The following is a 15,820-nucleotide window of genomic DNA, read 5'->3' as shown; positions in this document are numbered from 1 at the left end:
GGCAATGGTGGAGACAACAAATGGACCCAGCAGGACATGGTGGAAACAGTAAATGTACCCTACTGGCAATGGTGGAGACAACAAATGGACCCAGCAGGACATGGTGGAAACAGTAGATGTACCCTACTGGCAATGGTGGACACAGCAAATGGACCCAACAGGACATGGTGGAAACAGTAGATACAACTGGAGGAGACTTACCTGATGATGTTGACCTTCCAAACAAGACATATCAAACGAGATAATGACACTGATCAGGTATATGTGTATGAGATAATCAAAAATATTATACTTTCATGTAAATTAGTTGAATCTGATTGGTGGAGGAACATCTGTTAAAAAAACACTATTACCCGCTGAATAATGAAGCCATGCCCTCAAGGATAGCAACAGTCAACATTGCTTGACGACGGGTGCTATTTCCAAAAATAGCGACTGCACAGAATTTATGCGTGCACGGTTCACTGTGAACTGTGGTATTTGTGAACATGGTTCACAAATACATATGTATTTGTATAAAACATTCAGTATAATATACACTCAACTGCATGCAATATTTATATATTAAAGATCATTTAATTAACCATGTCAAATTTACTAGCTGACTTTTTATTTTTAGCCTGACTTATTTTTAGCTCTACTGGTCAGAGACAAGAAAGCTTGTGATTGTAAACAAGGGCATGACATGGTGGAAACAGCTGGAGGAGACAGGGCCATTGGATGCTAATCTTCCAAGATGTGGAAACCACAGATGTCCTCAACAAGACTTGTGTAACAGCAGATGCACCCAACTGGACATGGATAGAAACAACTTGATGATGCATAGCCAGTACTTGCTGATCTTCCAAGATGTGGAAACAGCAAATGCACCCAACAGTACATGGTGAAAACAGTAGATGAACCCAAAAGGACCTGATAGAAACAACTGGAGGATGAATAGCCAAAGGATGCTGATCTGACATTTATCAGGTATGTGACATTATCAAAATCTACGATCATTTCATTAACAAAGTCAAATTAACTAGCTGGCTAAAATTTTAGCTGGTCTTATTTCTTAAAGTCAGCAATAGCTGAATTTTGTTATGGTGTTCAGCTAGATAAACCAACTCTTTACACCAATATTGAATTTTTGCTTAATAATATATATGTGTAACCACTGTTGAGACAACATAACAATTATTTAAAAAGTTAAATGAGGATTTTCCTTAAAAACTTCAGGGATGTATTTTCTCCAATTATTTTCTTCTGACTTTTACTGCAGCTGCAGCCAACAGAACCTTGTGGAAACAACTGAAATAGACAAGCTTGATGAACCTCTTTTAAGATGCGAAAACAATGATTTTCCAATATGTGAAAACACCAGCTACACCCAAAAGGAATTGGTGGAAAGATGGGAAAGCAACAAATACTTCTAAAAAGACTTAGTGAAATAAATCTTGAGGAGACAAGGCCATTATTAATATTGCGGCAAACTTGATTGACAATGATAATCCAATATGTGAAAACACCAGCTCATTGGTGGAAAGATAAAACAGCAAATAAAGTGAAATAAATTTTGAGGAGGCAAATTATGAATCTTGACTATGTGAAAACACCAGCTACACCCAAAAGGAATTGGTGGAAAAATTGATGGACAATGATCTTCAAAATGTAGATGTTCCCAACAAGACTTGGTGGAAACACCTGGAGGACAATTTATGCCTGATGGATGTTGACTTTTTCAAAGTCACAGTGAATAGCTGATATTTATATGACATTATCATGTTCCAAATCATCTTATTTTTTACATTAAGCAAGGTCTTTACTGAATACCAATTAATTGATGCTATTTTTGCCCCCATTACATTTTAATATATATGGTACAGTGGTAACCACTGCTATGAGTACAAGTATAAAGAATTATCCTTAAAAAGTTAAACTGTGGTGCCAAAGGTGAGGATTTGCTCTATAGCCTTAATAAAGTATAGGTGTACATTTGTAGCCCTCCCCTGAAAAATGTTGCATTTTATATGAGTGAAAATTTTACTGCAGCTGCAGCCAAAAAAATTCTTGTGTATATTTGCAATTAAATATGACAAGCTTGAAAAATGTTGTTTCACTAAGCCAAATAGCTAAGAAAACTAATGTTGTGAAAATATTTCCAAGTACTGTATTGATTTCTGCTTTTTCCTAGCCTACACCCAAAAGGTAATATAGGTCTCTTCTTAAGATTTTAAAGCAAACAAATTACCTTTTAAAAAAGACTTGTTAATTTACAGAGAATCAAGGCCATTACTTTTGCGGAACATCCTTGAGACAATGTGTGGATCCAATATGTGAAAACATTAATGATTACATCCCAAAAGGAATTGTAAATCCATTTTAAAACAGCATGTTTTTTTCAAAAAGACTCTAGTGCTTTCTCTTTCTTCTTCATTAGCTATATTTTCAATTGTTTTGTTGAAGGCTAGTTGTAAGTAGGCTTTAGGGGCATTACTGGTTGGAACTTAAGTTCCTTCGCCGCCACGGTTGCCAGGCTGGCTCAGGGAGGAGAAGCTGAAAGGGACTAGTTGGATGCTGCTTTGTCTTTAATTATCTTTTTATTATTATGCCAATGAGAAAATGGTTCATTATTAGGGCTTTTCGACTTTTGTCGAAAAGACCTATTGTTTTCGTCTTTTTTATTATTCTTTTTCTGAACACTTTTCTGTCACAGATTTAAGGAGATTCTTTTAAAATATACATTTTATTTTATAACCATCTTAAAGATCATGCAAAGGTGTACTGAATGTAAGGTTTTGGTTTTCAATGTCACTTCCGGTTTGTAGAAAAGAAAAACAAAAATTCCTTAAAACCCCAAAATCTTTCTTCCTTTCAACAAGAAAAATACTTTTGAAATTCAAGTTCTATTTAAAAAATTGCATAGGCGTTTTTGACCACATTTATATAAGCCTTCAAACATTGCAGAAGTTGATTTTTTCAAAAGTCAGGAATAACAGTGAATAGCTTACTGATAGGTATATGAGAGCATATATTTTATTTCATTCCAAATCATAGTCTTTGAAAATTTTTTACATTAAGAAATCACAGGTCAAGGTAAAGTAATGAAAATTTCCTTGTGAAATTTTAAGAATACCATTTTTATTAAAAGTATCTAAAAATTAAAATAAAATAAGGGATTCTGGGGCCAAGATTGAATACAAACTTTTGCCTGTAACTTTTTTATTTTTCTAAATTTTCAAACAGTTTTATGTTGTTGTTGAACAATTTAAAAAATATGGTACAGTGGTTTTTGATTATAAGTTTTAGAGACCTGAAATATTGTATTTTAAAGTCTTTTCAAAAATAATGATGTAAGAGTTATCTCTATTTGTTGTCCTATTTGGAGTCTAATATGCTCTCTACGTTTTAATTTTGGTATGCACATAAAGAGTACTTCCGGTTTTATGAGTGCTTAAAATTGCCTATGGAGATTTCATATAAACTGTTGTTCCATTATCTTAAAAGGTAGGCAAGCAATTCTCTTGAAATTTCATATGAATTGACTCAGCATTGTCTCCATGGTAAGGTCATGAAAAAAAAATCCCTAAAATAGAAAGGATTTTAGGGGTCACAGAAAACGGCTTTTTCTCTATAACATTTTTAAATTCTCACCAATCTTCAAACTAATTTTGGTATTACAACAAGCATAAAGAATACAGTAAAAATTATGGGCCGTAGCCCTCCCCTGAAAAATGTTGAAAAACAGTACATTTTCTATATGTTTTCTCCACGAGAGTTATGTCTCTTTGTGTAGACACTGATGTACAAATAGAACTGTCATGTTTCCAAAAATTTATTCTTTTGTATTGTATTATATGATTTTTTTATTGTTAAATATATTTTTCTTTTAATGTTTATATGCAACAGAAACAACAGCTTTTCGAGCAAAAATGTTGTTTTCGTCTTTTTTATTATTATTATTCTGCACTTTTCTGTCAAATAGAATAACCTTTGAAGATCACTTTTATTTTAACTCTTTAAGAACATGCAAATGTCTGTTGAAAATGTTTTGGTTTCTAATACGTCACTTGATTTCTGCTTTTTACTAAAGAAGCCAAAAACATTTTTAATTTTAGGTGAGCAAATTTCAGATATATAGGACTCTTATATAATTTATTTTATTCAAACCTGAAATTACCTTTTGCCTTGTTCATTTACAGAGAATCAAAGGAACTTTTAGTAGGATACATCCTTGAGATCATGTGTGTGGATTCTTTGTTAATTTGAAATCACGCAGGAATTAATTAATGATTAATCCACATCTTTAAAGCACTGATGTAAAAATCCATTTTAGTAAAAACAATTTTTTTTTCAAAGATTTTTAAAAATATAAATTTTTGTAAAGGGTGTCCGAAAAATATGGTCCGTTATAGGAGTTGTCAGACCTGAAATATTGAATTTTTAAGTCTTTTAGTATGGGGTCTCCCTTTGCCCATGTTTTGACATATGCTGTCTATGTTCCAATTTTGGTATGCATCTGAAGAGTACTTCCGTCTTTAATGAGTCCCACACTGACCCCAGCTTTCTCTTTGTTCTTCATTAGCTATATATTCATATTGTTAAGATGAAGATAGTTGAAAAATAAAAGGGATTTTAGTTGTAAGTTTTTCTTTATTTTTTAATTCGATACTTCCTAATTTTAGGGGCATTACTGAAGAGTTTAAAAATTATGGGCCTTCACTTTTTGGCCCCTCACGGTTTTAAAAACAGCACATTTTCTGGTAATATCGGGTCTCTTTGAGGAGTACAAAGGAATTGACTAGTTGGATCTCAAAAGAGCTGCTTTGTCTTTAATTTTTTTTTTATTATTATGCCAATGAGAAAATCCGTTTTTGTTCATTATTGTAATTGTTTTGATGAAGTTAAATATGTTTCAGCTGATGTAATGATTGTATAATAGGACATAAGTATTCATAGAATGTGTAAATTCTGTCAGCTGTTGTAGAAAGAATAATTTGTATATACTAGGTAGTCACCTTTTCGTTATTAGCTTATAGTGAAATTGAATGCCCTATATATACTGATGTGACAAAATATGCCGTGAAAGAAAGGAATATAAAATTGTAAAATTGCATTTGAAAACGTAAAATAGTGATTTGCATCAATGACAAATGTTAAATTGCCAGTGATTTGTAAATGTTAATTTGTGATTTGTTAATGTTATATCAATGATTTAAATTGTTAAATTGTGATTGTTTAATGCAATTGTATATTGTTGATGTGAAAATGTGAATTGTCATGTTGAATTTTGAATTGTAAATTTGAAATTATTTTTATCTCATTGGCAAGTTTTGTGCAAAAAAAAAAAAAAAAAAAAAAAAAAAAAAAAGAAATAAAATTAAAACAAAACAAAAACAAAAAAAAAAAAAAAAGAAAAGAAAAAGAAAAAAAGAAAGAAAAAAAAAACACACAAAAAAAAAACTGCAAAAAAAATTGTGAAATAAAAAACAAAAAAGCAAAAAAACAAAAAAACAAAAAAAACAAAAATAAAAAGTGAGAGAAAAAGAAAAAAATGGAAAAAAAAAGGCACAAAACTTTTAATGCTGCCTGCTTGAATTAACATGTTATTTCAAGCAGAAGGTTCCAAGCCCTTAAAAGCAGAGGAGAAGTTTTGGTGTTTATATGTACATTACTGAATGTACGTACTATGGAGTGCTAATTTAATGAACACTCAAATGATCAAACTTTTAAAAAATCATTGTAAAATATCAGTTCATCTGGTATGTACAATGCATCAATTATCTTATCAAACAATTTCTAGCAAATAGTATCTTCAATAATCTAGCAGTGTTTTGCTGAAATGAATACAAAATCATTATTTTCATATGCAACTTAATTTGTTGATCCTTCGAATGAATAATTAATTAACACTTTTGAGTTGATGCCTACAAGTTGAAAAAGAACTCTTATTCTCATATTTAAACTAGTTTTAGTTGTAATTCTTTTCCACAGTTATTTTAAAAAGGGGACATAGATTTGGAGTTCATATTTTCTGAACATAATACATGTTTCATAACTCACATGTTACTATAGCATAGCATTTCCAATAAAATATATTTTTTTAACTACCAATTTTGGGACTCATTTGATTCACACATCCTTGCACTTTCAGAAAGTGCCATACACTTTATACCTAATACTGAAGAAAAGTAGAATTTTTGTTGTGTATTTTTAAAAAAAATATTAAAACTATAAAATAATCCAAAAAATTCAGGGTAGGGGCATCTGAGTGTTTGACAAACACTTCTTGTTTCATTTTGCTTATAGTAAATGAACATAAGACAGTGGACATCCATGTCCATCTCTACATGTAATTTTAGATTTTCCCGGTATAGATATTGTAGAGTTACTTTTTTCCATGGGGTCATAATTCCGTGGAATCTCAATTTCTGTTTCATTAAATTTCCTTCAGTGGTATGAGAGGAGTTGCGGATAAGAGATGGGTACCCCAAAGCATAACAAACGGACAGACGGACATACCGATTACTATATACCCTCCCGCTTTTCAAGCGAGGGGTATAATAAAATGCACACAACGGATGGCAAGCAAGATCATTTTCTGTTTTATTACAAATTTTTTTTAATATGAGTTGGGTCTTAATTGCTCTCATTATACCCCTTTAAAAGTGGGAGGGTACATAGTAATCGGTATGTCCGTCCGTCTGTCTGTTACGCTTCAGGGTACCCATCTATTATCCGCAACTCCTCTCATACCACTGAATTAAATTTGATGAAACTTTCACAGTCTTTATTACATATTGCCATTGTGCACCTCCTATTTTACTTTTTGATCCGACACATATTTTGGTCTCCCACAACAAAATATGGACAATTCCATTATTTTCATATGGGGGGGGGGGTATCACTTAGCTCATTGCTCACAATACCTCTAGTTGAGCCGAAGGCTCAAGTGAGCTTTTCTGATCACACTTTGTCTGTAGTTCGTCTGTCTGTCCGTCTGTAAACTTTTCACATTTTCGACTTCTTCTCAAGAACCGCTGGGCCAATTTCAACCACACTTGCCACAAAGCATCCTTGGGTGAAGTGGATTCACTTTTTTTCAAATGAAGGGCCATGCCCTCATTCAAGGGGAGATAATTGGGAATTAATAAAAATTTGTTGGCATGTTTGAAAAATCTTCTTCTCAAGAACCACTGTGCCAGGAAAGCTGAAACTTATATGGAAGCATCCTCAGGTAGTGTAGATTCAAATTTGTTCAAATCATGACCCCCGGGGGTAGGGTGGGGAGACAATGGCTGACCAAAATTTTACATAGAAATATACATGTATAGGAAAATTCTTTAAAAATCTTCTTCTCAAGAACCACTATGCCAGAAAAGCTGAAACTTATAAGGAAGCATCCTCAGGTAGTGTAGATTCAAGTTTGTTCAAATCATGACCCTCGGGGGTAGGGCGGGGCCACAATAGGGAATCCAAGTTTTACATAGAAATATTTAGAAAAAATCTTTAAAAATATTCTTCTCAAGAACCACTGTGCCAGAAAAGCTGAAACTTATATGGAAGCATCCTCAGGTAGTGTAGATTCAAGTTTGTTCAAATCGTGACCCCTGGGGTAGGGCGGGGCCACAATGGCTGACCAAAGTTTTACAAAGAAAGATATAGGAAAATTCTTTAAAAATCTTCTTCTCAAGAACCACTATAGCATCCTCAGGTAGTGTAGATTCAAGTTTGTTCAAATCATGACCCCGGGGGTAGGGCGGGGCCACAATGGCCGACTAAGTTTCTACATAGAAATATAGAGGAAAATTCTTTAAAAATCTTCTCAAGAATAGTAAAGCCATAATTGACCATATTTATATGGAAGCATCCTCAGGTAGTGTATATTCAAGTTTGTTCAAATCATGACCCCCGGGGGTAGGGGCCGGGCAAAAATGGCCAGCCAAAGTTTTACATAGAAATATATAGGAATTTTTTTTAAAATCTTCTTCTCAAAAATTGCAAAGCCATAGTTGATCATATTTATATGGAAGCATCCTCAGGTAGTGTAGATTCAAGATTGTTCAAATCATGACCCCGGGGGGTAGGGTGGGGCCACATTGGCCAACCAAATTTTTTGCATAGAAATATACAGGAAAATTTTTAAAAATATCTTCTCAAGAACAGCAAAGCCGTGATTGGTCATGGGACTACTTTTGGATTTAAACTTTTCAATAATAAACCAATTTCTACTTTTTCCTAGCCACAGTGCTCAGGTGAGCGATGTGGCCCATGAGCCTCTTGTTTCTGACATGGGATTCAAAAACCAAGGCGCACGCGGACGCTAAACATAGAAAAAACTTGGAATGGCCTTATCAAGAATACCAAAGCCATGATTGGTCATGGGACTACTTTTGGATATAAACTATTCAGTAATAATCCAATTTCTACTTTTTCCCAGCCATAGTGCTCAGGTGAGCGATGTGGCCCATGGGCCTCTTGTTCATTTTATTGACAAGTCAGAAATTTACGAGTTTTTGTGTTCTAGAATATTTCTCACCGTGAATCAATTTTTTCCAATGAATTTATTTCTGTGGGGATATGAATTTATACTGTATAAGTAGAATTTTTAGCGAGGATTTAAATTTTGGCATTATTAGCAAGGGGGCTGAGATTTCTAAAATTGAATACCACTAAAAATTCATTGCGTTTTATTAGCAATAGATTCTTTATTCAGCATTTTAAAATCACTAAAACTACATCTCGCTAAAAATAAAATACCACTTTTTAAGGAGAAATCGCTAAATTTGCGTCTCACTGAAATTTCCACTTGTACGGTAGGTTTAAGTGGCCCATGAAATCCAGGAACAATGGCTCCTGAGGAACAATGATGATTCCTTGGTAGATGAAAATCTATGGACACTCCAGTAAGAAAATACAAGAAAACATTTTATTTTCAATAACGTATTTTTTGTTTGAAAATAAACCTTGTCCTATTAAAAAATACCTCCTCAAAATGTGTATTTTAAATTATCAAATTACAAGTAGTACATGTATACAGTAAAACTTGTTTAGTACGAACACGGATATAGCGAATTCACGGATACAGCGATGTTTTTCCGGATCCCCAGCAAAAATTTTAACAAATCTTCATAAAATTTTATGGTTATAACGAACTCTGATATAACGAATTTACGAATAAAGCGAACTGATTTCGAGTCCCGTTGAGGTTAAATATAATGAAATTTACATCTTTTATAACGAACTTTCAAAGATCTCAAAATTTGATAAATTGAACTGACTTTATGTTCTTTTAGCATTTGAATATAAAAATTCAATTCATAATAAAACCTTAGTTATCGAAGGTATGTTTTGTAATATTTGCTTCCCTAAAGCATTTGGTAGAAACACTTGAAGGAAAACATGCATATTGCGAATTCGCTATATATGGTTATACAAATTTGTTATACGAACATAACGAATTACGGATATAGCGAATTAAATTCACAGGTCCCCAGGACTTCACTATAACCGAGTTTTACTGTACATATATTACAAAGCTCTGGAACAACAATTTATAAAGTAATTTAAAAATGCCACTTTTCTGTTTGGACATATTTTATTGTATAAATACAGTACAAATGGTTTAAACACAAGTTCTAACAACTTACGAGGTCTCACCATAAAATGTCACAACTGTCAATGTCTTTACATAGGAAGAAAAAGTAAAAGAAAATATTGATATACAAACATGTATGTTTTAAAAAGAAAACATACATTGTTACACATGATAAATATATAACTATCTGTATCTGTGTAAGTGTTTGGCTGTAAGGCCACATTTGGGGAAAACATGTTTATCGATAAATCCCTTTAGCATGAAAAGGAAAAAAATGGCATTAAGAGGAGATATTGTGTTTCCGTTAGTATAATTTGAAGTAAACAATAGAAACAAATTCATTTTGTAAAATAACAAATTATACAGAAAGAATCTGTTTTTTAAAAAAAGAAAAATAATTGTACAGAGAGATTAAATACATGTGTAACACAAAAGTTATGGTGGTCTCCATTAGGAATAACCTACTTAGGTATTCACTAAAATGAGATTTTTTAACAAAAATAAAGCAAAATAAGAGTGATATGAACAACAACAACAAAATCATTGACAGATATTAAATAGTAGAAATTTTCACAGAATCATAAAGAATACTTTGAGGCATTCACTTTCAGAGTAGAATATTGTGATTTTTTTTTTTACTTTGTTAAGTAACTAGTAACTAATAACTTTCAATAACATTGGGGTTGTATATACATCTTATTATAAAAAGGAACTCTTCCTACTTCTAAATAAAATATAATGTCTTATGAGATACTTAACTAATTTTTATTTTTGAATTCTTATTACAAAATGACAGTTTGCACCTCCTTTTTTATGTTCTGTTCTGACATAATTGAGGTTTCCAATACAAAAAAAGGAATATGCCATTATTCTATGGGAACTGTAGGTAGCCTTTTCAAAGCACATGAGTGCTAATACTACCTCTAGTTTCTTATTGTCTCCAAATGAAATGGAGCATGTCTTTGGTCTAACTGAAATATTTAACAATCAAGGATGGTTTGCAAAAGTTTGGTTAAAATTGAATCATTTCCCGTAAGTCTTAAACAGAGTTAAAAATGTATCCAAAGACGGAAAAAGGACTGACGATGGACAATCTTTGATAAAAAAAAAAGACCCAAATATTACGACTAGTATCCCTTGGTTTAACAAGTTTATACCCATGACAAGTATCATAAGATTCATATAACTACAATCAAACATCAGTAAGTATACGTCTAGGATTTCCTTTTTTGAGTTTAACACAGACTTCCACTTTAGAAACAGTGTCAGATATCACTTTATCCCACGATTTACGGTTTTTACTGTAAACATTGAGATAAATTCCCAAAACAACCAGTAATCCAGACCAGACATACCTGTAAAATAAAATAAGAATATACTGCAATGCATTCCTAAAAATCAATGGGAGGGATAACGGAGTTGATTGCTGCCACCATCTTTCCAGAAAAGATGCAGTTTTGATGATAGCAAAACATGTCACCTGATTGACATTTAAAAATTGATTAAAATATGTACCAGTACTTGCCAAAATTAAGTGTTTGTGGTAAACATGCTTATTATTATCCAGATGAAATCAAAGATATTTCATTTTACACTTACTGGAATGTGAACGGTTTGGAGAAGAAAAAGAAGGATAAAATAATTGTTACAGCTTTCCTGCATGTGGTCACTGCAAAACAAATATCCTTTCATATAACCATTTTATCACTGAGTTACTTAACAAATTTTAATTTCAACAATTTTTAGAAAAATGTTTTTTACTTTTTTTTTAAATAAATAATTAAATGCATTTCACTCAACTTTTAAGGAAAAATATTTTTAGCATCTGAAAGTTTTGACTCATATTAGTAAAATTCAGACCCTTTTACTTACACTATACATGTAAATGTAAATATAAAGGACTTGAATGCAATATGTTACACATAAAATCAATTGACAGATAAATACATGCAAGAAACAACACACCTGTTACTGCGATTAAGGCCCCAAAGGTTTTAACCAGAGTAAGAACGATGGCCAGTCCTACATATCCAGAAACAGAGAACAAAAATCCATAACCATAGGTCTGCACAGGATACTGAAATAAAACCAGTATGATACAATGCATACCTAATGATGCTGAAAGTTCTTGAAGATCAGTAACAAAGTATGAACAAGTCACCAGAGTATTAGAGAAAATTATTCTTCATAATTTAGCATAAAAAGCTTACCTGTTTGCAAAACTCAAAGGCTGGAAAGAAATTTCCGGATAGTAGTAAGCCAATTAAAATGTAGAAAAATCCTAATCCATACGAGTAGAAGACCTGTATAATTAATGAAATAATAAATGTATTAAGGAATGGGAGGCTTAGAATTTCTATCAGAAGGTCCCACATGTCCAGGAAATTAAACACTGCTTACTATTTCTGTGTTTGAGGCTTCATACTGCTTCATCGCTTTCTCCTGTACATTGCCTATCGCTCCATCAGCACACAGTGCCAGAGAGATCAAGATAACACCTATAAAGAGAGGCATCTTTCAGTATTGATCATCATACACCCATAGCAAAGTTACAAAATTTTCCCCCAAAATTCCATTTTCTTTCTTCTTAACAATATGGTCCAATTTACATGAAAACTTCCTATGATATGGTCATATTTAAAAGAACTTGGAACAAAAATCAGTCTTTACAAATCAGATTTAAGCAAGGATTATGTAGCTGGTATTTACCATAAGTATTGAAGTTTGGAGATACACTGCTGTCTGCCAGAGTAAATAATATCAGTCCTACTATCATACACATCATTGCACTGACATCTATACAGTTATATCTCCTCCCTAGATGAGACAAAAAAATTAACAAGTATAGAAACCATCTATTCAAGACTAAATTGGCATTACATGTATTAAAATTGTTTCTACCAGTGTAATTTTAATTTGTAGAATTCATTGTTAAAGTACATGTATTGATGGACTTAATTTTCATTCTATAATAATGCTAGAATGATATACATGTATGTGTTGTTTACCCTGAATAAGAATGCTGCCCACCATGACTGGGATGAGCTTACAACATTTAAAAATAACTTGAGTTGGATAATTCAAATATCCCACAGAGGTATTAGAAAGACCCATGGTGGCTACAGTCAAAAAGGCCAGCAGTGCATACATTTTCATAGGAATTCTGAAATTAAAGTACATTGTATATAAAATCCAAAAATAAGTGGTTCAATGTGTTCAAACATATTGCTTTCTGTGGAAAAAGACAATGACATTGCTAATGAAGGAATTTTTTTAATAGAAAGGGGTCATACTTCCTTGTGAAACTATTCCGCAATTGCATTTCAATAAGTCCAAAAACCAAGTAGCAGAGAAATTGTACTAGTGTCAGGTACCAGCCAAATGGACGGAACTCCTTCAGTCTAAATATAAGCTCCTGTTGATAGAAGAGAAGGCGATGGAAAACTCTTGTAAAATCTGTCTAATACTACTCTTTCAAATTCTCAAAATTGATTTTGATGGTAGTATGGATATATACCAGTAGTATGTATCATTATAGCGAGCACAACGAGCGTCACAAAGCGTAACTGCGAGCTCTAACCACAACGCCTGGGCGAAGAGAAAATTCGGACTACTGCACATTCATTCCATAGAATTTTTTTCCGCAGTAATTTTGACCCACAATGCATCGCTTCGAACACAAACGCTAAAGCCATATTCTTGCAAGAATAATGACAAAAGTTAAAAAAGAAAAATAAACTTGCCTTGATTTAATGAATTTATCTGTTTATTGCAGAAAAATAATCATAAACTGATTTAAATCAGCCCTGTTCAAGCTTGAGTTTGGTAAAGCAACATGCAAACGACATCATGTGACATCAGAGTCTTATACGCACCAAATGTCACGTGCCATTTAAGGAGTCCGATCTAAATTAAAACTGGATAAGTATCTGCGCTCGCCCTAATGGTCGCACCATCAACATATTAATCATATTGATAACAAGCGCAGAAAAAACCTTAGTAAACTAAATTTGAATTGAACAGATAAAGTATGACATATGTAATACTTTATTAGTTAAGATTTTTTTTAATATATTCGATCAGTGCATACTATTAGTTCAAGATATATTACTGTAGTCAGCGGCGACTCACACAAATTGTTCCGACGAAAACAGTTCCATCATTAATAAGTAGATACAACATAATTGTTCATGATAAGAATAATGTTGTGTATGTCATTCGTTAAAGAAACCAAAATTAATGTTAATTTTTCCTCCAAAGATCACTTTCCCCCCTAAATGCAAATAAAAAATTTTGATATTCCTACGCTCGCTCCCTCCTCAGCTTTTTTTTTTTTAACATGTTTGATAACAGAGAATATCTAGGTCATTCTTCGGTTGATATTTTTTCACTGATGAATTGATTATACTATATCAACAACTGTAGTAAAATCATGTTAATTGTTCGTTAATTATCATATAGTTTCCTCTAAGAGAAAAAAAATAATCATTCTGTGTGTGTAGTATATTAAATGATGGAATTTTCAATCTCTGAGCAGACTCCTGCACGTGTGTAGACAAACTACACATCGGGAGAGTATCTGTAAAATGTGTAACAAAACCCGAACTGGCCGGGGATTTCTAAACTGACAATAGTTTAATTTTTATGAATCAGAATTTGTATTCATGTGATCTAATTATGAAAAAAAGTTCTATCTGCCATCGTAACTTCTCTGTTCGCGGGAGTCCGTTTGACAACTCCACCGCACTTGTGTATAGACCAAGGCTAACTGTCTTGCGGACATATAGGTATGTGTACTGTTTGTTAGCATGGTTAGGAGACGGGTGACCGTAATGCTACGGACTCACGAAATATACACAAGTCCTATAACTAGATAGTGCAGTTTTATTCTTATAAACGTCATTAAACACTGTTAAACATATTAAATCTAAAAGTCGAATATCTTGGGATATGGGGTAACCCATATCCAGGGTTCGACATTCGCGCTCGTCACCTCGTCATTTCCACCCAGAAATGATTTCGGACGACCTGATTTTCAGCCTGGCTCGCCCAAATGACGACCTGGGACGTACAAGTTGGGAATATTTAATAATGATGTTTAATATTTTAAAATAAACTTCAAAAAATCTTGAAAACATATTTTTCTGTAACAAAACCAACCCATTCAACTTGTTCAAATTGCAGCAGTGTAGATTTTTCTTCCTGCCAAATCTGCGTTCTATCAATCAGCTGATGCAATTTTTACTTAAAGTCTTTAATAAAGCTTTATTTGAGATATAAAATATGCCAACTTAGTCAATGATCACCTTAAATATGTAAATAGTAATAATAATCATCATTGTAACATCTTGCATTCCCCTACAACTTTCTGATCATCTGATGATCGTTTTCTGCTGCTTGACAGCCATGTTGGGTGTCCACTGTAATATAACACCCGATTAATTCAGTCCAGGGTTATTCCATCCTCTATATTTAGGCCTTCATGGCAATGAAAATGAATATCTGGTTTACATTTTTTAATACAAAAACACAACTTCTGTTAATTATCTTAACAAATTTTAAACAATTGCACATTAAGTTTTGTTTCATTTGATATTTTATTTGGACGACCTGAAATTCATTCGGGCAACCTGTGATCATACCAAGGTTGCCCAAATGGCGAGACCAAATTTTGACGAGTGTCGGACCCTGCATATCTATTCTTGTTTACATATAACGCAAACGGGTCTAAAAAGTCAACTTAGTATATTGATTTTATCAACAAGTGACCAACTTGGCTTCTCCTGCTAAATGAATTTCAGCCTCTTAAGATATGAATTTCATTATTTTGGTAGAGAATCAATCTTCAAAATACAGTGACTTACTTGCAAATATCCATATATTAAATATGATGCAAAAACAGCTGTAGATAGCAATAAAAACTGAGATGTCCTTCCAAAGTCAGAGATATCCACGAACCATAACTTAACAGTTCTCTCTGGATCTCTCCTCTCCTCTGCATCTTTCACATTTACCACACATGCTCCATCGACAGCGTTTTTCTGGCGCAATGTGTCACTCGTGGACAAGTATCTTGACATATCTAATGCGTCTAAGGTGTAAACATTGTGTGCAAATCTGGAGATCGTTGATTACTTAAGTAAATCGGTTTAACACTAACTTCCAAGGCATGTTCCTGGTTTGTTGACGTGTCGGTGTACAGTAGTCGTTCCAAAACAAATTCGATATTTGAATCTATATATG

The 15,820-nt window shown here is 32.9% G+C and overlaps 1 protein-coding gene and 1 long non-coding RNA gene across 3 annotated transcripts; one reads left to right on the top strand and one right to left on the bottom strand.

The window, feature by feature from the left end:
- The first annotated feature begins 200 nt into the window (after window positions 1-200).
- On the top strand, window positions 201-1,438 carry LOC134251364 (uncharacterized). 2 transcript variants are annotated; one of them, XR_009988726.1, is made up of 3 exons: window positions 201-258; window positions 636-969; window positions 1,262-1,438. It is a non-coding gene; the product is annotated as an uncharacterized LOC134251364 (long non-coding RNA). The 2 variants fall into 2 exon arrangements; XR_009988725.1 differs by having other exon boundaries at window positions 211-258; window positions 620-969.
- Window positions 1,439-10,714: 9,276 nt separating this feature from the next.
- Window positions 10,715-15,762, bottom strand: LOC134251362 (adenosine 3'-phospho 5'-phosphosulfate transporter 2-like). Its single transcript, XM_062733751.1, has 9 exons — window positions 15,442-15,762; window positions 12,871-12,992; window positions 12,586-12,740; window positions 12,287-12,394; window positions 11,978-12,075; window positions 11,788-11,880; window positions 11,543-11,654; window positions 11,177-11,246; window positions 10,715-10,932 (listed from the first exon to the last, which is right to left on the bottom strand). The coding sequence occupies exons 1-9, from the start codon at window positions 15,655-15,657 to the stop codon at window positions 10,770-10,772; spliced, it is 1,137 nt and encodes a 378-aa protein (XP_062589735.1). The 5' UTR covers window positions 15,658-15,762; the 3' UTR covers window positions 10,715-10,769.
- Window positions 15,763-15,820: the final 58 nt, after the last annotated feature.

The sequence above is a fragment of the Saccostrea cucullata genome, unplaced genomic scaffold (genome assembly GCF_032062105.1).
Source record: "Saccostrea cucullata isolate Sc308-1 unplaced genomic scaffold, CSIRO_AGI_Scuc_v1 ctg197, whole genome shotgun sequence".
In the NCBI taxonomy this organism is placed as follows: domain Eukaryota; kingdom Metazoa; phylum Mollusca; class Bivalvia; order Ostreida; family Ostreidae; genus Saccostrea; species Saccostrea cuccullata.
The sequence above is the reverse complement of the archived record's forward strand: the minus strand, read 5'-3'. Positions and strand labels throughout refer to the sequence as shown.